General features: G+C 44.2%; 1 protein-coding gene across 1 annotated transcript; it reads right to left on the minus strand.

Moving 5' to 3' along the window:
- Positions 1 to 916: 916 nt before the first annotated feature.
- LPL (lipoprotein lipase) lies at positions 917 to 23480 on the minus strand (the record flags this gene model as incomplete). The annotated part of the gene is made up of 9 exons (XM_080710449.1): positions 917 to 1025; positions 2529 to 2711; positions 4626 to 4746; positions 7696 to 7938; positions 8112 to 8345; positions 9200 to 9311; positions 11622 to 11801; positions 16177 to 16337; positions 23393 to 23480. The coding sequence occupies 9 exons, from the start codon at positions 23478 to 23480 to the stop codon at positions 917 to 919; spliced, it is 1431 nt and encodes a 476-aa protein (XP_080566575.1).

Below are 23480 nucleotides of genomic sequence, written 5' to 3' on the forward strand. Positions count from 1 at the left end.
TTCCAAAGGGGTGATGATTATTCTGTACTTTTGTCTATAAATATAACTGGGTAAAGAGGATAGACCACAACCCGTAGCCTTTTCTATTTCTGGTGGCGCCGTGGCCAGCCCCTGCTGCCGTTTCTTACTTCACTGGCGTGTAAGATGCGATCGAGATCTCTCCCCTTCGCCTGTGCAATCCACTCGTTCTTGGCATCGGCAGGGGAATGGGGCAAGGGGTGAAGCAGGTCCTCCCTCCCGAGAGCTCAGGAGGGGAGCGGGGAAGTCACATGCTTGGTTTCTACTCAGCGATGACGTTCCGGAAAGATTCCGACAGCAGCTGCCATGTGGATTAGCCTTAAAGGTCAGGTAGGAGAGCGCCAGCAGTTGTTTTGAGAGAGTGAAGACAAGAGTCTCCATGCGCTTGTTCTATCAGCGCCCATCTTTGGGCTTGGAGGCTGGGGCTTGGTCCTACCCTGTTGGTTCTGTGTCCTGGAGACTGCGGTCACTTGGAGAATCCGGCTGTGTGGCTGTAGCTGATGCCATGAGACATTTTCACCCCCGGATATATCTTGGGGAGATACACCTGCTGCCATGACGGCAGCCACTAACCCTGGGGTTCCTGCCCTGCACAGAGCACCCGAGAGGGAGCAGAGACACCTCCGTGGCAGGAACAAAAGTGAGGCACCAGGGGTAGTTTGAGAAGGAAAATTCTAAACTGTGTTCATGGGACAAGGGTTAGGAACGGGAAGGAAAAATAAATAAAAATGGAAGAGAAGAGAAAGAGCAAGTATTGCCAAAAGCAAATGGACCCATATGGTATGTAAGGAGAATAGCTGAGAGAGATGGCCTCCAAGGGCTCGGACCACAGGCTCAGCTGTTAGCCATGGGCAGGAAGCTGCCTCCCCTGGAGGCTGGGCACTTTGATCTGAGATGCTCACCAGCCAGACTTCTTATTCAGAGACTTGTCATGGCATTTCACAAATACTGCCGATGACTTGCCCTTCTGCAGACGAGACACCTTCTCCCTCGAACAGAAGATGACCCTGTGGAAGGAAATAGATGTTAAGATGTCGTGTGGGATAATAAGTCCAGGCTATTTAGATCCTAGAAGATCCTGCTGGTAATTGTGTTCATATTTCCACTAATTAGCTGTACCATTCAGGGCACCTCTGAATCAGAGGCTTAACCCAGTGCTCAGCAAATGAGCGAGCTCATCTATCTAGACAGGCATGCACACGGCCTGGAGCAGCTTTAAACTCGCAGCTCTCACCAAGACGGCGCAAGATCAACCTCACCACCTCTTAGTAACTGCACTGCGGTCCCAGGGGTGACCCTCAGCTGGCCCTGGTCGAGAAACAAATGCTCTGAGTAGCTTTTCCATCCATAGCATCTTTTTGCAGCATAGAAACAAATCAGGAAAGAGAAAAAATTTCTCAACTCTAAAGAGATGTTTTTACTAATGATTACAGCACACTATCGCTTGCAAAATCCTTACACATTTAGCATAAAAGTTGTAAATTCTATGGAGCTCTCTATGCAATCATTGTAAGTGTGTGTGTGTGTGTGTGAGAGAGAGAGAGAGAGAGAGAGAGAGAGAGAGAGAGAGAGAGAGAGAGCAAGAGAGAGAGAGAGATCTTGAGGACTGAAGCCTACAGGGTTTTATTTTTTATTTGGAAATAGGATTTTACTAAGTTGCTAAAGACCTCTCTAAGTTGCTGGCACTGGCCTCGAACTTGTGATCTTCCCGTCTCAGCCTCCTAGGTACACTGGGATTACAGGCATGGACCACCATGCTCAGAGCAATCCATTTTATAGATATGGAGATAAAGAATGGGACTGAGGAAACAGAATGAGATTATCTTGAAATCTCATCCTTTTCCAAGAGATTGGTTTTAGTCTGTGAATGTCAAAGTACCATCTCTGGGTTTGTTCCACAACCCTTTTGTGCATGCAAAAAATAGTAATAAATGAACGCTGAAATTATTGGCTTCTAATCCCCTGCTACCACACTAAACAACTATGAGTAATTCAAGGCTTACAGTTTTCTTACTTAAAAGGCAGAAGAACCATGATTTGAGCATTCCGAATCCCAAAACCTGAAATCTAAAATCTAAAACTTTTTGCGTCCCAACATGATGCCACAAATGGGACATTCTACAGCTGACTTCAAGTTGAAGTCAAAATGCAAGCACAATAAAAATACTGTCTAACATCACCTTCTTCCCACTCTGTGTACCAGGCACACAGGAGACATAAATGAATCTTGCATTTAGACTTGAATCCCATCCTCAAGCTATCCCATTATGGACATGCAGAGTCCATATCTGGAAAAAAAAATCCCCAATGCAAAACACAAGGATAGTCAACATTCCCCCAGTATAACAAAAGAATACCCTGAAAATATTCTAGGTATAGTTATCTTGGCCACATAGGACTAACGATGAGCTTTACTAAAGCTGCACCTGAACATTGAAGGTTCCTGATATAAGAGCCTTAGGTAGTGACATTCAGGCCTGCAGTGAATGGAGAGAAATCAGCGTAATTACTTTTTCTGAGTCTCCCCCGCTTTCACTCGGATCTTGTCAATGACAAAGCCCGGGCTGCTCCACCAGTCTGGCCAAGTGAAGTAAGAGTCGCTGTTCCATTTCAGCTTCATCATTAGCAGCTCCCCGATGTCTACTTCTGTGTAAATCAGGAAAGAGTACGTCTTATTTGTAGAAACTTCAGGCCTGAATAAAAAAAAAAAATTTTTTTTCAATGCATTTGGTTAGTTCTGGAAATCAGCTTTTTCTCTTCCCTCCTCCCAAGATGTAAATAGCTTTATTGTTTGGGCACTATTTTAAAAACGCAAAAATGTCCAAAGAAACACTCATGATGAATGCCCATGGAGTTTCGTGTGTTTCAAAAGATATGTTCATCTCCTTTTTCTGTCTAAGCACTTACCCCAATAGTCTGAACCATTCAATACAATTCTTTTTTTTCTTTTTTTTTGGTGGTACTGGGGTTCCTGGAAACCCTTCTCTGGGCTACACTCCCAGACCTATTTTTATATTTTTTTAAATTTGGAAACAGGGTCCTCCTGCATGATCCTCCTGACTCCGCTTCCCAAGCACGGGGATTACAAGCGTGCGCCACCATGCCCGAATTCAATACAATTCTGAAGAGAAATTGAATTCATTCATCATTTTCATTTCCATTGTTTCTTTCCAATTTGTATTGATATGTGAATATATTTCTCCTTCATAATGATATTACATATATTATTCATGTAGTATCTATATATTATATAAATATATAGAATATATTTCTCCAATCACAACACATATGTAATTCTTTATGCCTCATTGCTCTCCTTCATATTATGTTCAACATTTTACTACGTTTTACCTAGCTTGCTATCATTATAATTTTTAAAGGCTAGCTTGACTATGTTGACTTGAAAGACCACAATTTACTCAATATTAAGAGTTTCTAATTTATGCTACTATATGCACCACTATAATAAGTGTGACATACGGTAAAAACATTTTTTAAAATTTTCTGTTGAAGCAGGGTGTGGTGGCGCACGCTGGTAATCCCAGCATTCAGGAGGCTGAGACCTGGAGGATTGCGGTTTGCGGACAGCCTCAGCTACTTAGCGAGGCCTCTGCAACTCAGTGAGACCCGGTTTCAAAAAAAAGAATAAAAGCCGGGCGTGGTGGCGCACGCTTGTAATCCCCACGCTTAGGAGGCTGAGACAGGAGGATCGCGCAGGTTCGAAGCCAGCCTCACCTGGCTTAAGAGACCCTGTTTCCAAATAAAAATATAAAAAATAGGTCTGGGAGTATAGTCCAGAGGTAGAAGGCCCCTGGCTTCCACCCCCAGTACCAACACACACACACACACACACACACACACACACACACACACACACACACAAAGAATAAAAAATAGGGCAGGAGGTGTAGCTTGTAGCTCGGAGATCGAATGCCCCTGGGTTCGATCCCCAGACCCGCAAAAAAAAAAAAAAAAAAAAAAAAAAAAATTCTGTTGACCATTTACTCAGAATGCTAAAAAAGAGGTCACTACATTTCTTAATTATACTTTACAGCTGAAGAAAGTGACTGCATGGCCAACTTGCTTACCTCGAAGGTTCTAGCAACAAATGACAGCCCAGGTGGGCACGCGGCTTCCTCGTCTCATCAGCACTGGGGTTAGAGGGGTTGCTTATTTAGGATATCATGAACGTGCCTCATTTTGTACATTTTTGATCAGTAGTAAGGGGTAACACTTTGTCATGGGTTTTGTACCACTTCTGTCATCTACACCTATTATATTGACATTATAATGTAGTTTCTTGTTTTTACTGTTCATTTATGTTTTTAGTTTTGAGGGAATTTCATTGTTTTGCTTCATTTCTTTGTATAAAGGTAAAAGATAATCAAAGAAAAAGAAAAAATGGGTAATAAATGAAAGTAAAATGGCCAACTGGAAGAACTATTTTTGCAACCTAAAGTAAGGCACAGACCTCAGTTGTGAGATCTTAACTTCTTAACCTGGACACTTCCTTTCCACGTGTGCCTCTGCCTCTGCTTCTCAGACCAAGGGCCCCAGCAGAACTGGCTCCCACGACCGACCCACCGGTGAAGTAAAAGGAGACTCACAGGGTGAAGGGGATGTTCTCACTCTCGGCCACCGTGCCGTACAGAGAGATCTCGAAGGGCTGGTTGGTCTGTGTTTCACTCTCGGTCCCAGAAAAATGAATCTTGACTTGGTAATGGAAGACTGTAACGAAGGGAATTGAAATGAGGGCTGGTCAGGCTTCAGGAAAACACCACAGTCCCCAAATAATGCAGCAGTTCAGACCCACAGAACGAAGCTCATTAGCACCCAAGCAGCAAGTGCACCACGTGGCACCATCTAAGGGCTTGGAAAGATTTCTTCGTATCACACAGTTAAGTGGTCGGACCTGGAAAGTGCAAGCCTTGATGAGGCTCCCCTTCAGAAAACTGGGGCTGTGATGGACGGGAAACCCCGTGCCTCTGAACCGAGCAAACAAAACTCGGAAGAGTTAAAAGGATAGGAAGGCAGCAGTCTAAAACATAGCTAATAAGATGGTGGGGGACTATTGTGATGTGTTTTTTTTCTGTTATATCGATGTACTTAAACAAACATATCAAAATCAATCAGGAAACCAAGCATGGGAAGGAGGGAGGGGGAGGGAAGGGGTTAGGGCTTGGGTAAGGTCTGATTGGGTGATGTGTGCATGTATATCTCCCCAAGGTTGTTTTTTTTTTTTAATCCCATTAAGATGTATGACTACCATGCACCAATAAAAATTTATTTAAAAAATCTTGGTCAGAATTTTTTCTTATTTGTGCTGCTGTCTAGTAAATACAATTTATCTTAAGCGGAAGCACAGATTCTTAACACTGATGTCTTAGAACAAAACTATATTTTAATGCTACTTTGGCCATTTATTCTAATGAAAAAGGTTTTAATACATTTTATGATGATCAGCTGATGGCAACCTCTATTCTGTGGAGCTGCATTTTTTATAGTTATCTAGTTAGATACTGAGCAAACACAAAAAGAAAAAACAAACAAACAACAGAACCCCACAACTAGTAAGAGCTACTTTTCTTTTTTTTTTTTTTTTTTGCAGTACTGGGGGTGTAACCCAGGTGCATTCTACCTCCCAGCTACATCCCTAGCCCTATTTTTTATTTTTTATCTTTTATTTTATTTTTGGTGGTACTGGGGTTCCTGGAAGCCCTTCTACCTATGGGCTACAATCCCAGACCTATTTTTTTTTTTTTTTAATTTGGAAACATGGTCTCTTAAGCCAGCGCGGCTGGCTTCGAACCTGTGCGATCCTCCTGTCTCTGCTTCCCAAGTGCAGGGATTACAAGCGTGCGCCACCACGCCTGGCTATCTTTTTTTAAAACAGAGCTTTTTCAGGGAGCATCAGGACATCAGCAGGAGAGGCTGGGAGTGCCCAGGTGGCCCCAGGGAACACTGAAAGAGCATCCCTGAGCTGCTGGCATATGAAGGATGCAGGGATAGTGGAGACTGACCCTGTCTTCAGATTACAGTCTCCTCTGTACCTCACACATACTCCTAGGTTCTGAAGAGCTGGGAAAACTGAGGGTTCCCTTTATAGTCTAAAATATTTTCCTAGAATCCAGTCTCTATACAATCAAATGCCCTCCATGGAGTCTAGCAAACCCTCTTACAAACAGGCACCAACAGCAGATACATTTTAATATCTTCCCTCCCCTCACACAGCCACCAGCACCCCAGAGAGGCCAGCCTTTCTGAAATCAATCTCCCTTGCCAAATTTATCTGATGACCTCCTCTCCCTTTCCCCCTCCATTCCTTTAGATCTTCCTCTAAGCAAGAGACCAAGCCTAAAGTTCCAGGGTAGAGCAAATTGACATAGCTTAGCAGGTTTGGTATTTTCCTGCCTTTCAGAGATAGTTGAATTTTCTTTTCTTTTTATTTATCTTTCTGGTGTTAGGGATTGAACCACGACATTCTACCCTGAGCTATACTCCAGCACTCCCATTTCTTTTTTCAGTACTTAGGGATTGAGACTAGGGGCATTTTACCTCCAAACTACGCCTCTAGCCCTATTTTTTATTCTTTTTTCTTTTTTCTTTTTTTGGTGTTACTGGGGTTCCTGGAAGCCCTTCTACCTTCGGGCTACACTTCCAGACCTAATTTTACATTTTTATTTGGAAACAGGGTCTCTTAAACCAGCGAAGCTGACTTCGAACCTGTGCAATCCTCCTGTCTCTGCCTCCCAAGCGCGGGGATTATGAGCGTGCGCCACCACACCTGGCTTTTTATTCTTAATTTTGAAACAGTGTCTCAATAAATTGCAGAGATCCTCATTATGTATGATGTTGGCCTCAAACCTACAATCCTTCTGTCCCAACTTCCCAAGGACTGGGATTTCAAGCGTGTACCACCACACCTGGCTCCAGCCCTTTTTATTTCTTGCTTGAAAGCAAGGTCTTGCTATGTTACAGACGGCCTCACTAAGCTGCTGAGGCTAGCCTTGAACCTGTGACCCTCCTTTCTCAGCTTCCCAAGTATTGGGATTGTATTCATACACTACCACACTCAGCTAAATAGTTGAATTTTAAAATCCGGATGGCTCTTTCTTCACATAAAGCAAACTTTGATAGTGACAAACTTTCTGTAAAGAGCCCAGGCGTCAATATTTGATCTTTTTTTTTTTTTTAACCATTCAGCTCTGCCCTTGTAGCAAAAAAAAAAAAAAAAACCCAAAAAACAAAAAAACAAAACAAAACCACCCTAGATAATAAGGACATAAATGTGTGTGGTCATGTTCTAATAAAACTTTCTTTAAAAATGCAGATAAAGGTTGGATCTGGCCCAACCACCACAGTGTGTGGTTCTCAGGGCAATAGTTTCAAAATAGCTCTGAGCCCAGTTCTAACAGGCTGAACTATGATAATGGTTAGAGCTACAGAAGAGGTGCCAGGTGGGGCTGCAAATCCCAGTACGAACCCTGGGGCTTTACTGGCGGTGGGAACTAGGAGCATCAGTGAAATGGGTCCATGTGGCGGCCTCTGCATCAACAGGAACACAAATGAGGGCTCGGGGTCTAGTGGTATCCCTTGCTTAACTCTGTTGGGATGGACAGAAGCAATGCATGCTAAAAATAGATGGAGCTGACTTTCCTACAAAGGGCCCCAGCCTACCTTTGTAGGGCATCTGAGAACGCGTCTTCAAGTACATTTTGCTGCTTCTCTTGGCTCTGACCTTATTGATCTCGTAGCCCACATTGTTGCAACGGTTCTTTCTGCAGCTCAGGCAGAGCCCTTTCTCAAAGGCTTCCTTGGAATTGCACCTGTAGGCCTTGCTTGGGTTTTCTTCGTTCAACAGGGAGTCAATGAAGAGGTGAATGGAGCGTTCGTGGGAGCACTTCACTAGCTGGTCCACATCTGGGGAGAAAGAGACACAGGGAAAGTGTTACTTCCTCAGAAAATCCACAGCAGGTGTTTCATTCTGCACATCAAAAGTAGGGTAGGTGTGATGTTAGGATAGGATGAGCCTAGGATCCCGTCCTAGGCATCTATGACCGAAGGTCCTTATTTTATTGGTAAATCGTATTTACCTCCAAGGCCTCTCTCTGCAATCACACGAATAGCTTCCCCGATGTTACATCCTGGTTGGAAAGTGCCCCCATTGGGATAAATGTCAACGTGCCCTACTGGCTTCTGGATTCCAATACTTCGGCCGGGCGAGCCTCTGGTGAAGGTGTGTAAGACGTCTACAAAATCTGCATCATCAGGAGAAAGGCGACTGGGAGCTTCTGCGTACTCAAAGTTAGGTCCTGCTGGATCCAGACCTTGGTGGGAGAGAAAGGTTCCGTAGACTTTTAAACCTGCACTAGTTTTAGTTCTCATTGGTAAACACCAGCATTCCACTGCACATCACGTGAATGCAACTGACCAACACTTCAATTCTTATTAGCTCCTAGTACACAGCAATTAGCTCTTTAAATTACTGAGATTCATAAAAGTAGGCCGAGGCTTTCCTAAAATGAAATTTGAGCCTCTTAAACTAGTCAGGCAAGAGAGATAAAATGAAGTAAGAGAAAGAAGGACATTCTCTAATGCTGGGATTTTCTTTCTTTTTTGTAACAGCAGATATAAATTAGAAAATTCTACCATACATTTAGAATTGTATTATTTATATATGCAGGATTTTCACTCATGATGACAATATTCTTTGCAAATTATTTCTGAATCTGGAGAGAAGAACTTTAAACAGTGGTGAGTTCTTTCTCTCTGGATGCCATACCATCGATTGCCACAGCCTGAATGACTGTCTTCTTTGCATCTGGCCTCTGGAACAGATCCTTTTTTATTCTCCCTAGTACTGATGCGAAAGGTGATAACATGGGTGCAATCCGTAACCAAAGCAGAGAGCAGAGGGAGGAGGGGAACTGGCTTCTCAGAGCCACCTGTGGGCATCTGTTGTTTAACTCTACTTTCATGGCATATCTGATAGGTGCTAAGTCCATGAGAGCAACCATCTGTACTGGATCTTCTTCCTGAAAAGGAGCCTAATCCTGAGATAATCAAAGCCAGGCAGGTGCCCTACAAGAATACCACGCATGTGTGGTTGCTTTGCAAACCGTGCTCTGATTCTCTTTCAGAATGAGGGCTTCCTCATCTCTTGTGGGAATGGATTCCTTACCAGTAATTCTGTTGACCTTCTTATTAGTCAGACTTCCTGCAATTCCTGCGGCGTGTGCTCCAAGGCTGTATCCCAAGAGATGGACATTGTCCACAGGGTAGTTAAAATTATCCTGTGGAAGAAAAAGAAAGTTCTTATAATTCTTTGCCCTACACCAAAACTAAAAGAAATAAAATGGTGCTGAGGATGTAGCTCAGTGGCAGAGCTCTTGTCTAACATGCACAAAGCCAAGGAAGGAAAGAAGGGAGGGAGGGAGGGCAGAAGGAAGGAAAAATATTGTCTTCAAAATATGCCTACTACTATAAATTGATCTTATTATTATTACTACTATTATTATTATTATTAATTATTATTATTTGGTGGTACTGACATTCCTCGAAACCCTTCTACCTCAGGGCTACACTCCCAGACCTATTTTATATTTTTATTTGGAAAAAGGGTCTCTTAAGCCAGCGAGGCCGGCTTCGAACCTGCATGATCCTCCTGTCTCTGCCTCGAAGCTTGGTGGGCAGGGGGGGATTACTAGGGTGGGCCAACACACCCGGCAATCTTATTTATTTTTCTCTCTCTTTTTTTTTTTTTGGTGGTAATGGGGTTCCTGGAAGCCCATCTATCTCCGGGCTACACTCCCAGACCTACTTTATACTTTTTTTATTTTTGGAAACAGGGTCTCTTAAGTGCTGGCTTCGAACCTGCGCAATCCTCCTGTCTCCGCCTCCCAAGCGCGGGGATTACAAGCGTGCGCCACCATGCCCAGCCTGATCTTATTTATTTTAATTTTGTGTTTCGGGTAAGAGAGAGGAAAAATTCTCTACTGTTGAGATTTTCACTCTTTTTAAACAGATTCAAATTAGGTTTTCCCATACAACCTGAATTGTATTATTTACCTATAAATGTGTATACATATTAGTATGTATGTATGCATATATACTAGTGTGTATATACATATAGTTATGTGAATATATATACGTGTGTGTGTGTGTGTGTGTGTGTGTGTGTGTGTGTGATAAACTTTAAGCCATCATTTCTTTAAATACCCTGAAGCCAGGCGTGGTGGTACACGCTTGTAATCCCAGCATTCACATTCGGGAGGCTGAGACCCGAGGATCGTGGTTCTCAGACAGCCTCAGCTACTTAGTGAGGCTCTCTGCAACTTAGTGAGACCCCGTTTCAAAATAAAGAATAAAAAATAGGTAAGGGGGTGTAGCTCGGAGGTTGAATGCCCCTGAGTTCCATCCCCAGACCCGCAAAATAAATAAATAAATAAATAAATAAATAAATACCCTGCATTACTTTATGCTTTAAGGTTAGCCAAGCAGTGACTTATCAGAAAGTATTGCAGAGTCAAGAAACCAGAGATACACATGGTCCAGCCTTCTCATTCAAAGGCAGGTGATCTGATTTATCCAAGTTCACTTTCCTGATTAGTAAAAGTGCCAAGACCACTTTTACTTTTGCCTTTTTTTTTTTTTTTTTTTTTGTGGTACTGGGGTTCCTGAAAACCCTTCTACCTCCGGGCTATACTCCCAGACCTATTTTATATTTTTATTTGGAAACAGGGTCTCTTAAGCCAGTGAGGCTGGCTTCGAACCAGTGCGATCCTCCTGTCTCCGCCTCCCAAGTGCGGGGATTACAAGCGTACGCCACCATTGCCCAGCTTGGACTGTCTTTTGATGTTTAGTCCAATAAGCACAGATCATTTTTTAATCTCCAATTATTTGGTGTAAATAATCTGGCCCTGCCAGAGTATTAGCTTCCTTGCAAACCCAAGAAACTTTTCAAAAGTAATTTTTGGAGCATGGTCCGGAAAAGTAAGCCATTCCCCGAAAGGGGAAAAAACTTGCAGCTAGGTTAGAATTCTGGACTTCAGATAATTCATATTCTATACGCCTCCCAGCCACTGGCCTCTTAGATCAATTTCACTCCTCCCCTCAAACATGAGGTTGAGTCATATTATCTCAATAAAAATCTGGATTCTTCATCCACACTAAGAAATAAATACTGTTAATATTTTTGTCAGAGAGATTGGTATTCTAAGTGGGGGCAGAGCCAGGATAAAACGCCCATGTTCCAGCCAATTGGTAGGCTAGGATCCGGCCGAACTTGCCATCTTCCCTCTGTCCTGGAATAATAAGCTCCTGTTATTTCTGCCTGCTTGATTCTTGGTCTCAGTAGATCTATTCACTGAAAATATCAAAGGGCAGAGCAGGCAGGATTGTTAATTGACTTGATAGTCTTATCATTCTTATCATAATGCTGCTTTGGGCTAAAAGATAATGCCCCTGCTCATCCTGGAGATTTGAATTGCCCCCAAAAATAACTCTATGGAGGGCAAGTTCTAAAGCAAGAAAGATCAGCCATTCATCTGGCTGTAGCCACAAGCTCTGTTTTGGACACAGAAGGTTCTTTCTGCTGGTCTTACCTCCATCCAGTTGATGAACCTGGCCACATCCTTTCCCACCAGCTTGGTGTACCCGGCAGACACTGGGTAATGCTGCTGGGCCCGCGACAGCCAGTCCACGACGATGACGTTGGAGTCTGGTTCCCTCTTATACAAGGCGGCCACAAGCTTGGGCACCCAGCTCTCGTACATTCCTGTCACCTGAAGAGGACAACACAAGGCTTTCTTTAAAAACCCACCTGCAGTCGCATCACATGAAGTCAACATTGAGTGGATAATAATAAACCTGCAAGGAAACTCATTGGCTCAGACAGAAAAATTAAACCTCACGGCTGCTAGGAAACCTGTGCCTGTTAGCTCGGTGTGCCGAAGAAGACTGTGTTGAGTTTGGCAATGACAGGTTGAGATTTATCACACTTTTCATTTAAAAGCACGTTTCATAAACTTAGCAAAACTTTAGTGATTTCCATTATTTAAAAAAAAAAGAATGAGCCGGGCGTGGTGGCGCATGAGGCTGAGACCATAGGATCACAGTTCACGGACAGCCTCAGCTACTTAGTGAGGCCCTCTGCAACTCAGTGAGACCCTGTTTCAAAATAAAGAGTACAAAATAGGGCAGGGACTGTAGCTCAGAGGTCGAATGCCTCTGGGTTCCATCCCCAAACCCGGAAAAAAAATTAATTAAAAAAAGAATGGCCTGAATTAAATAAAATTCTATAGAAGAATTATAGACTACTTTTAAAGAAATTAATTTCAATTACTTTCAATGAGGCTAATAAATGTTTCCCAAAAATTGGGTAAGAGAACATAAATGCATATATTTCTTTATAAAGAAGCACTTCCATGAGCTGATATGCTAGTGACAGCAAAAGCAGGTTATATTGTAGCTACTGTAAAGGCTGCTCAATTATTTACTGAATAGACAAAGAAGTTTCTGAAATTTATGCTTAACGCAGCTTTTACTGAAAAACTTGTAAAAACCAGATTATACCTAGTGTAATTCCAACAGAGAAATGGGAGCCTGGGAATCCCAAACTAAGGAACTTCATTTGGAACTTTCATTTGGAACTTTTATATGATCGGTTCTTTCAAATTTATGCCTTCTTTGTTTATCTGTTCACTAAAACTATCCAAACATGAGCCCTAGCTTCGCTCCCAACATTAAATAAAATCCACAATTTTTCACCAAGTTGCTGTACCCCATGGTAGAAAAAGGCAGCTGGGACTCAGAAGATACTGACTCCAGATCTCTCTCTCCCATTAAATATATTTCTGTAAATGGCGTAAGCCTTCCTAGGCCACCTCTACAACAAAGGGGCTGGACTCGGGTGATCTCGAAGGTCCCTTCCACCTCATGCATTCCTACTTGTGGCCATTCTGTTTCCCAATCTACTTGCAGTGATAAAACACCAGTGTTGTGGCTACTTTAACAGAGAAAGAAAACAGAGGAGAAAAGGTACAAAGGTAATGTTAGCCCATTAGGGACTTATTGAAGCCTCCTTTGTACATATCTCAGGGCGGCTGCCTCGAGTCCAGGTGCATTGTGGGTCTCTGAGGGAATCAACTGAACCTGGTCCTTTTCTGTGATCCTGGCCGGGGTCACGGGTCACCCTTTGCAGGGCTTGCCTTTCAAGATCAGGGGAGGATGCTGTCATTTCTCAGAATGCAGTGTGGATCGCTCCGTATTCCAGCCACACTAAAGGCCTCCTGCTTCATCATGAGCGCTCTGTACTTAAAGTCAGTACATCTAGGCAAGTGGCAAAGCTGAGTACATACAACTGTGTCTGAACCGCCCTCGGAGATGTACACGCTACATGCTAATCGTTCTTTGGGGTCTCTTGAGCCTGGCCTTATCTCCCTTAGTCTGTGCCCTTGAGTGGACTAGCTGCTTATCTTAAAGTGGGAAAGCCCTGTTTGCTTCTGGCCTCTGAGCTGCTCTATGCTATCAATGTTTCTATGCTATCAATGTTTCGAGTTACTCAGCCCTTAAAAGGGCAAATAATCTGACTTATTTCTACAGAGGCTGATACTTCTATTAATTAGGTAACAGCTAATCTAGGCCTTTCCATTTGATTCAACATAAAACACAGATAAAACTAACCCCAAACAAAGGGGATGAAAAAAATCCAAGCACCTACTCTCCTCAACTCAGGTCTTGTTTTTAGGGGTTCTTTCTGAGGTACTACAATCAGGACGACTTTTGGAAATCTTTGCTAGATACATTGAAGCCCCCCCACCACCTGGCCCAGGTGGTCCCACTGAACCACCAGTGAATTGGCTGAGATGAGACCAGATCAGTGTGTCTGGCTTGGCTATTGTATCAACCTGACGGCTCTGTGTGATAGGGAAACTCTGGCCCATGGCCTGTGGCCTAGCCTCGGAGGCCAGGCACTCAAACAACAGAACACATGACGGGAAGAACACAAGCCTAGTCAGGCCGTGGGGCCCTTGATAGCAACTGGTGCTACTGACACAGAGTTACACGTGCCCTCTTAGTAGGAGAAGGAAACATAGTTTTGTTTTAAAAAAAACTCTACATTCAAAATTCTCTCAGGGATGAGGCTGAGATGTCTGAGATACCCAGCTTATTCCTGTTGCTGAAATACATTTTTTGGAAAAGGACTGAAAGCCACATTGTATATATATCCGAAATGCTTCTAAAAACCACCAGAGTCCTTTGCCTGGCTTAAGCCTCCTGAAACATCAAAAGATTCATGTTGGGAATCTGAACTTTTATCAGAAGATATGTCATTTACTATGTTATCGCTAGTAAGTAGATGTATTTTATCAAAATAAACATCTGTATGAATTCTATAAACAGCTGCCTGCATGTCCCCCCAAAACATCAGCAATTGGCAGGGCATGGTGGTGCATTCCTGTAACCCCAGTCCTTGGGAGGCTGAGACGGAGGATCCTGGGTTCTAAGCCAGCCTCAGCAATTTAGGAATACCCTGTTTCAAAACAAACAGATGAGCCGGGCATAGTGGCGCACGCTTGTAATCCCCGCGCTTGGGAGGCTGAGACAGGAGGATCGCACAGGTTCGAAGCCAGCCTCAGCTTCTTAGTGAGGCTCTCAGCAACTTAGTGAGACCCTGTTTCCAAATAAAGTATAAAATAGGTCTGGGAGTGTAGCCCAGAGGTAGAAGGCCCCTGGGTTCCACCCCCAGGACCACACACACACACACACACACAAAAAAAAAAAAAAAAAAAAAAAAAAAAAAGAAGAAGAAGAAGAAGAAGAAGAAGAAGAAGAAGAAGAAGAAGAAGAAGAAGAAGAAAGAAAAATGAATGAAAAAAGGAGGGCTGAGAGTGTAGCTCGGAGATAGAATGCCCTGGCTCAATTCCCCCCACCAAAAAAAAAATTACAGCAATTGCATATCATGCCAATAACAAAGGTGTTTTCATCTTAGAAGGAAAGAAATCAGAACTAGATGTGCATCGTTCCTTATCTAATTAGTTCTCATTAAAATTTTGTATCTATCACAACATTCACAAGCTCTGACATGAAAAAGAATGCATCTGTAACAATGTGTTTTATATAAATCCTTTTTCATAAGCATACAGTCTACTCACTGGCAACTGAAAAGCTTGAAACAAATTAAGCAAGAACCGCATGTAGAGATGTGTATATATACACATGTGTATATATACCACATGTAGAGATGTGTATAGATGTGTGTGTGTGTGTGTGTGTGTGTGTGTGTGTGTGTGTTACTGGAGGTGGAACCCAGGGACTTTCTACCTCCGGGCTACACTCCCAGACCTATTTTATATTTTATTTGAAAACAGGGTCTCACTAAGTTGCTGAGAGCCTCACTAAGTAGCTGAGGCTGGCTTCGAACCCGTGCGATCCTCCTGTCTCAGCCTCCCAAGCGCGGGGATGACAAGCGTGCGCCACCACGCCCAGTTTTATTAATATTTTAAGTGAGTAGATTTCACCACAATTTTCACTTTTCCAACCAGCCTGCATGCCCGTGCCCTGGCTTGCTGGCCCTCTTTTGTCTCTAGACAAGTTCCCTAACACAATAGCGAGGGAGCATTGGAAGTGAGGGGCCCCTGGGGAAGTCTAGCCCAACTGCTTCATTTTACAGATCAGCTAACAGAGGCCCAGAGATGAGAAGGGTCTTAACTGCGAGGCAGAAGGGGAGCGTGGTCCAGCCAGCACTGCAGCACACATCTCCTCGCTCCGCCCCAGCCTGTCCTCACACTTACAGGTGGCTTTCTTCATGCTTGATGCTGTGCTGGATGAGTAAGGACCACTCCTGGCTCTCATCAGCTCTCCCAGCAATAACACACTGCACTGTCTCAAACCAGAGACTCCTTTGCCCATCACATAAGAATGGCTGGCTCAAAGGCATCATCAACCAGGTCCGGTGTTAAAATGAAGGCTGCACGGTCCAGGGGAATAGTCACCAACCTGTGTCTTTAGATGCCACTCTGCGCCAAGACTGCCTTCCTTTGTATTTAAGCAAAGCCTCCAGAGAGCAGGCAGAAGCGTGCAACGTGAATCTGCCATGGGGTGCCCAAGATCTCAGGCCCGGCCACCCACTCCACGCCTTCCTCCAGACCCACTTACTGTCCAGCCATGGATCACCACGAAGGTTTTGCTGCTGTGGTTGAAGTGGCAGTTAGCCACGGATTCTGTCACTCCAGGGAGGAGGTAGCAGGTGTCCTCGGCGGTGTCTTCAGGGGTCCTTAGGGAAAATTTACTTTCTATGTCTTGAAAACCTCTTCCTTCTGTAGGAAAAGGAAAAGTAGGGGAGGAGGTTACCTGAAGAGTCGTGTGTTTTTATTTGCTGGAACGGTGTGTTTTAGGCGAGCTGGTAACCACTGTCAATCCTATTTGGATGCTGCTGCTGCAGTGGTGATAATGGGCAGAGATGACATTAACTATGTGAGGCAGTACTTACTGAGATCTCCCGCGTCTCCCAGCCTGGACTTCAGCTCTCTTCCAGGTAGGGTGTGTGTATATGTGTATGTAGTTTCACCCAAGTGAACTGCTGTTTGGGGATTGCTTAGTTAATTCCATCTTTTCTCAAGCCATGCATGGATCTAAGTGTTTTGGCCAAGGTCAGAAAGAAAGTGAGAACCAAAACTTAGGTCTCTCGGGTTCAGTTGAAAGTTCATTCTCCTGGAGAACACTGATTGCCAGACTGTGTTGTATGGTTCACCTTGTTTCATGCACTACTACACCCTCTTTAAATCTCTGATTCCCAACCCAAATCAAACCACATAGGATGTAAACTTTGGAGACTGACTTCTTCCAAGTAGCATCACGTCTTTGAGAGCATCAAAATTGCTTATGTATCCTTGCCTTTGTTGTTGTTGGGTTTTAATATACTTTTCCTGGTGCCTTCTAACCATACAGCATATTGGGGAAACAATCTCTGATTGCATCAAAACATTTTCTCACAATATTACGCAGTTAGGCCTTTTCGAGAGAAGGTTATTTGCTTTTGTCCAGCATGCCTTTTTAAAATATTAGCAACAAGAAAAACTGGGACTTCAAGGAAGCTTTTACGTAGACTTGATTCCACTCTCATGGCAAGATAGACTGGCTCGAATGTCGAATGTTTTGGGAAATCCTCCGTGAGTTGCTGAGATAGACAGTACAAGCCATGAGCTAGGGCAAATATTTTGTCCAGATACTTCTTTTCTTTCTTAAATATGACAGACTCTACACAAAGTCAGAACTGAAAACTACAGCAAAACTTGCTGTAAAGAGTTCACATGAGTTCTCCAAAGTTAATTTCAGATTGGAGACAGATAGCAAAAGAATGTAGCTTTTGAAATTATACCCAATAAATCTAATGTTGGTAAACCATCCTGGGCATTTCTATACAGTACTTATGGCATCACAGGGGGCACTTGAAGCAAATTATATTGCAAAGACGATCAGACTCTTTTCACAAAGTAAAGCACAATCAAAAAAGTTATATTAAGGGAAATTATTTAATTTCTTGTCAAGTTAAAAAAACACCTGTTTTTCTATAAAAAGGTAATAGCCCACAGAGTTTAGATTTTGTGATTCAAGACATTTAGGAGATAAACAAGTTTACTAGGGAGAGCTCTAATTTTTAATCTAAGCTTATTTTTTCATAATTTCAAAATCTGAAATAATTTCAAAATCACAATGTAAAAGTCAGGCCAAGAATAAAACTAAGAATGAGATAGTAATAGCGTAAGTATAGACATTCAAACTAGGTTCATGTGATTATCTGAGGACTGGCCAGCACTGTCCTTTTTTATCAATTATTTTCCAAATCCCCTATGTCATAGTATGGTTACTGGCTGAGTGGTTCATTATATACAACAAATTGTTCATAAACATGTATGTGCTCATACCTACACACACACACACACACACACACACACACACATACACACATATATATTCACTACTTAAAATGGAGACCTTTCTCAATGATCATACTTATTAGAAAGAAGTGAGTTTGGCAACAGTTGCTCAACGCTCTAAGTTATTCAAATAAGGGCTTGCTCTATACTACTGAGCTTTTCCCATTTCCATGCAGTGAAACCTCACCGAGTCCATCTCTATCTACCAAGAAGATGTTCTGCCTCTCATCTTATTTGAAGCTCCCGGTCTCCTTCTTCTATCCTCATCAGAAAACCTGGTTACCATTATTAGTCAAAAGAATATTGCATATATTTAGTCTAATTCTACTCTCAGCGCCCAAGAATATTTATTTTTAGAAAGTGCTTTAGAAAATGTAAAACTAAATTAATTCCACTTGCTCCCACATCTCTCCACCTTAAATAACTCACATCACCTCTCTAACAGTCTTAAATTTTAACAAGTTGGATGATCGGTTTTTCAAAGCAGAGCTGATCTGAGCAACCCGGCAGACAGATCTATTTGCCACGTGGCCATTAATGGCTATCACTTTATATGACTCCAGAACGGCCACTTACTTTGGTCTGTTTGTCCCTAGAACTGTGCAACTTACAGTGGCCTTGGTAATGCTAGTGATTTAGAAATGACCAAGAATATTCTCTCAAATGACTAACACTAGCTTTGTATATTTCCGTGAAAAAAAAAAAAGTCTATTCAACCTGCATATCTTGTATTAGATTCTGTACATGGTTCTTTGTCCTGCGACCAGTGTTGGGTCTGCTGCTTGCTGAGAAAAATAACAGGAAATTCATACATTCTCAGGCAAATTTGAACTTGGAGACTTCCATTTCACTTCTAGAAGAAAGAAAGCGTTTTCCTTTTCAAGTTTGACAGAATACCATCACTTAGGGTGTGCTATGTGCTGGTTTCAGTGCTATGCTAGATAAATCATATTGCTGCCTGGTCAATCTTTGCTTCTCTTTGGTGTTCTGCTAGGAATTTCCACACTGCCTATGTTTGAAGCTCCTCAAGCCTGTCTCAGCATTGTGAAGATCAATGATTGTCCCCAAACCTCCGTCATCCCTTGGGCAACTGTCTCAGACCGCGTAGAGACAGGCAGGCAGAGGGACCCCAGCTATGGGTCAATCTGTATGTTTAGCTATTTCGGTACACCTTGGATTGCTCCCGGGGTGGCAGGTGAACTGATCTGATGTGACATTACTAAGAAACTATTGTGTTCTGCACATGGAAATCATAGCGGTGACTGCACTTATCTAACTATACTGTTGTGTTGTTTTTTTTTTTAACCACGTCCCGTAGAAATTCACTCACATGTTGGCACAGAGGAAAAGAAGAAGGAAAAAAAATGTAAGGAAAGGGGGGAGGAAGGAAGACAGAGAGGGAGAGAAGAAGTACTTACTCTTAGGCTGTTTTTCACCATAATTAACTTTTTAATCCTCCCCTTTTTATCAGAAGTACATGTGGATTTCCAGATTGCTATCTTTGGATGAGAACAGTAGAAAAAAGTAGAATCAGAGCTCTTTATCTGCCATCTCCCCAAAAGATTTGGATTTTTCAGACTACTTAAAAAATTCTGTGAACTTATATATCAAACTTAAATGAATCTGGAGCCAGAATGGTATAACATAGAAACAGGCTTTATCATCTAAGAGAAAAACAGGAATATGGTAACGGAGACTGCGTGTGAGCATGCTAATTGAAGCATCTTTGTCCCATTTACTGCCAGGGAGCAGTCGGGGGCAGTTTCCTTCCCTCATTCAAAAGTCAAAACCGCTAAATGACGTAGGATGAAAGTGATCATTCTGAGAGAACAGACTGGAAAAAGAAAAAAAGAATATTGGCACATGTTTAATAGGCTCATTTCCGTTAGAATATGTATATGTGGATATAATGTACATGTCTGTATACATATACACATATCATCACCCAGGAAGGAAGATAACCCATTCCTTCCTTCCTGGTAGACATTTATTTCCTCCATTAGGATGAACCAACATTTGTTGACACCAAATGGTGTCACTCACAGAATCAAGACAGTCTCTAAATGGCCACAAGATACCAATGCGAGCGAGGCCATACAGTCCAGTGGGCAGACATTGTTCAGAGTACATTTCAAACCCACACTTACTAAGCAAGCCAGAAGCCCAGTGTGTTCAGAAAGCCTCTGACTTTTGCAAAGAGAGAGAGAGAGAGAGAGAGAGAGAGAGAGAGAGAGAATGAATATGTGACAAGAACCACCCATGACAAGACAAACGTTTGATCCCAGATCAAAAAGTCTCGTCCACTGTAACAGAATACCCCCCAAACCTGATGATGATAATTTTCTTTTTATTGCTATTGTCACAAAAGTTGGAAATATGTTATGACTAAGTTCAAATGATATCTTCACCCAGACCCAAAAAATTTTGATATTTGCGGCTTGAATACTTGTCCTACACCTTGTGATCCAGTCATTAACAGCTATCATTTGGATGCCCCAGACACCTCCTCATTTAACAGCAGAGCAGCTTCCTGGTAATAGTGTGGCAACGGATCGAGAAGAAATGATCAGGAACATGTAGCATGTTTTAAGGCACTTTTTACAAACAATCTGACATAATAAAGACAGTAAATTGTTTAGTTCAATTTCTCCCTCATAAGAAAGCCAGAAGAGAGAGCTGAGAGAAGAATACACTGTTTGAAAGCAAGTGAAACCCTTCCCTGAGACTGCCCCCCCCCCTACCTGGCTTCTACCTTTCCAGACAGCCATGAACTGTCTGGAATTAATAGTCATCACCCCCTTGCTGAGCTCTACCCCAATTGCATCTGCTGTTTTGCTCTCAACACATGTTATAAGTAACTCAGTTGTTAACTTGGAAATTTACAGTGGCCAGTCAAATAAAACTGCAGCTCCTGAGCAGGGACCTACAGGCTCCCCTTTCTCAGTCCTTCGAGTTTCCTGATTGGGGCCACACGGAAGACTGCAGTGTGTCCAAGAATAAGAGCCTGAGGCCAGTGCCTTTACAGCCATGCCCTTCCTTAGAAATCTAGAGCGATTTCTATTATTTTTGTAGTACTGAGGATGAAACCCAGAAGCTTTCTACCTCCAGGCTACACTCCCAGACCTATTTTTATATTTTATTAGGAACAGGGTCTCACTAAGTTGCTGAGAGCCTCACTAAGTAGCTGAGGCTGGCTGCGAACCTGTGATCCTCCTGTCTCAGCCTCCCAAGTGCAGGGATTACAAGTGTGCACCACCACGCCCGGGATCAGAGTGATTTCTAAGTCAGCTCAGACCATATCATCCCCCTCGGCTGCACCTTCCTCTCCGATGAATTCATCCAGAGGAGAAAGGGCTGGGAAGGTAAGAGAGGCGTCTTCCCCAGAGTGGGCAGAGTGAAAGTGGAGCCACAGCGGAGAGGGAATCGCTTCAAGTCTACTCAGAAATAATCCGCCGAGAAAAGCACGTGCTGCATAAAATCCAATTTAAGTCCCCGGTCAAGTGTCCAGTTAAATCAAAGAGTAAGGATGAGAGGGGCCTCCGAGAACTTTCAGTCTTGTCAGCCCCCATTTTTACAGCTGAAGAAGCTAAACCCAGAGAGGCGACGCCGGCCTGCCTAAGAATTTAGGGTCATAAACCCTAAGGGAGCCCAGCAAAAACGAAATGTGGACCACGCATTTCTGGGCATGTTTTTGCAGCGAAGGTAACATAATAGGTGGTGTGCTTTCTAGTATAAGAATCTGGCCCCTGTTCCCACAGTCTTCTCATCTGGCGTCAAACACACAGACAGGAACATACCATCACATGAAACGTTTAAGACTTTCGAATTGAATCTCCACTATCTTCAGGCTGATCTGGTTTATTGATTTATTGATCTATTTTCCGGTGGTGGTATTGGGGACTATACCCAGGGGCTTCTACCACTGAACTACATCCCCAACCCTTTTTATTTGATTTGATTTTGAGACAGGGCTGCCCTAAGTTAAAGAGGCTGGCCTCTAGTTTGTGACCCTCCTGCCTCAGCCTCCTGAGTAGCTTAAATTACAGGCCTGCAACCTGGCACCTGACCCGGTTTGTGTGTGTGTGTGTGTGTGTGTGTGTGTGTGTGTGTGTGCGCGTGTGTGTTACTGGGGATGAAACAGGGGAATTACACCTCTAAGATACACCCCCCAGCCCTATTTTTTATTCTTTATTTTGAAACAGGGTCTCACTGAGTTGCAAAGGGCCTCACTACGTAGCTGAGGCTGTTCTTGAACCCCGATCCTACTGTCTCAGCCTCCCAAATGCTGGGATTACAAACCAGCGCCACCACCCCCAACTCCGATTTTTTAAAAAAGATATTTGTCTTTGTGTTCAATTCTGATCTGATGGACTGTCTGACTGTCCATCTTTTGAACCTAACAAAAAATGTTCTTGCAGAAGGCCTTGGAGACATCAAACAGGCTTTTAGAGGCACTCATGGGCAGACTGGAATATAACTTAAGCTGCTGCAAAGGGTCCCCTAAAAGCACCTCGGGGCGATTAATGGCAACTCCACCACCCAGGAGAAAAGGAAATGTCGCCTCCTTTTATGACTTTCTTCAGTGGCCTTTTAAACTACTCTCAGTGTTAGCTGAACCAAGGTTCAAGTTACACGGGTTCCCACTTGTGGGCGGGTCTCGCTGGGCTCACTACTCTGTAATAAAGAAATTCGCCCAGGGCCCCAGGCGCGGTCACCCAGGCGGGCAGGCGGCGCCGGTGGCCACCGCGGTCCAGCCCGCGACCTCTCCACTGCGCACCCACAGGCTCCAGCTGCCCCGCGGGGCTGGAGGCCCCGGCTAGCTGGCGATCCCAGAGCGGGAAGGTGGCCCAGTGCAGACCTGGAAGTCCCAAGCCTTTGTGGCCACAGATGGGGGTCGTTTTCGGGAGGGTTAGCGCTTTCCTGGGGCTCCTGGGGCTCTAAGGGGAGCGGAGCGCGCTCGCCGGGCACCGGGTCCCCGCACGCGCGTCCCCTCCACGGCCACCGCACTCCAGCAGGGCGCCCGAGAGCCACGGCCCCGGGACCCGCCCCCCTCTGGCTCCCCCCAGGGGGCCACTGCCTGCCCGCGCTGCCACCCCGGGCCAAGCCGGGGTCACCTTGGCCCGCGTGCCTTTCATTCCAGCCCCCCCATGGAAGGGGATGGCCGGTCCGCGCCTCCCTCGGCCCGCCCGTCACACCCCCGACCGTCCCGGCTGATGGCCCGGTGCGCCCGGGAACAACGCGGCCGCAGCCCGGGTGCCAGGGACAGCGCGGGAACCCGGGAAACAGAAAAAGCGGGAACCAGGAGCCAGCCGCCCGGGCGTAATCCAGGGCAGGCCCCCTCCCCATCCTCCTAGATCCCACTCTGGGGACCCTTCTCGGCGCCTTCCAACTTCTCCATCTCTGCAGGTGGAGCGGAGTTTGCGCGCAAAACCTACCCTCGGCGGCGGCCACCCCTCCGCGGGCGGCGGTCAGACTCTGGAGCCACAAGCCCAGGACCACCAGGAGCAGCGCTTTCCTCTCCAT

The sequence above is a fragment of the Muscardinus avellanarius genome (genome assembly GCF_963383645.1).
Source record: "Muscardinus avellanarius genome assembly, chromosome: 14".
NCBI lineage: Eukaryota > Metazoa > Chordata > Mammalia > Rodentia > Gliridae > Muscardinus > Muscardinus avellanarius.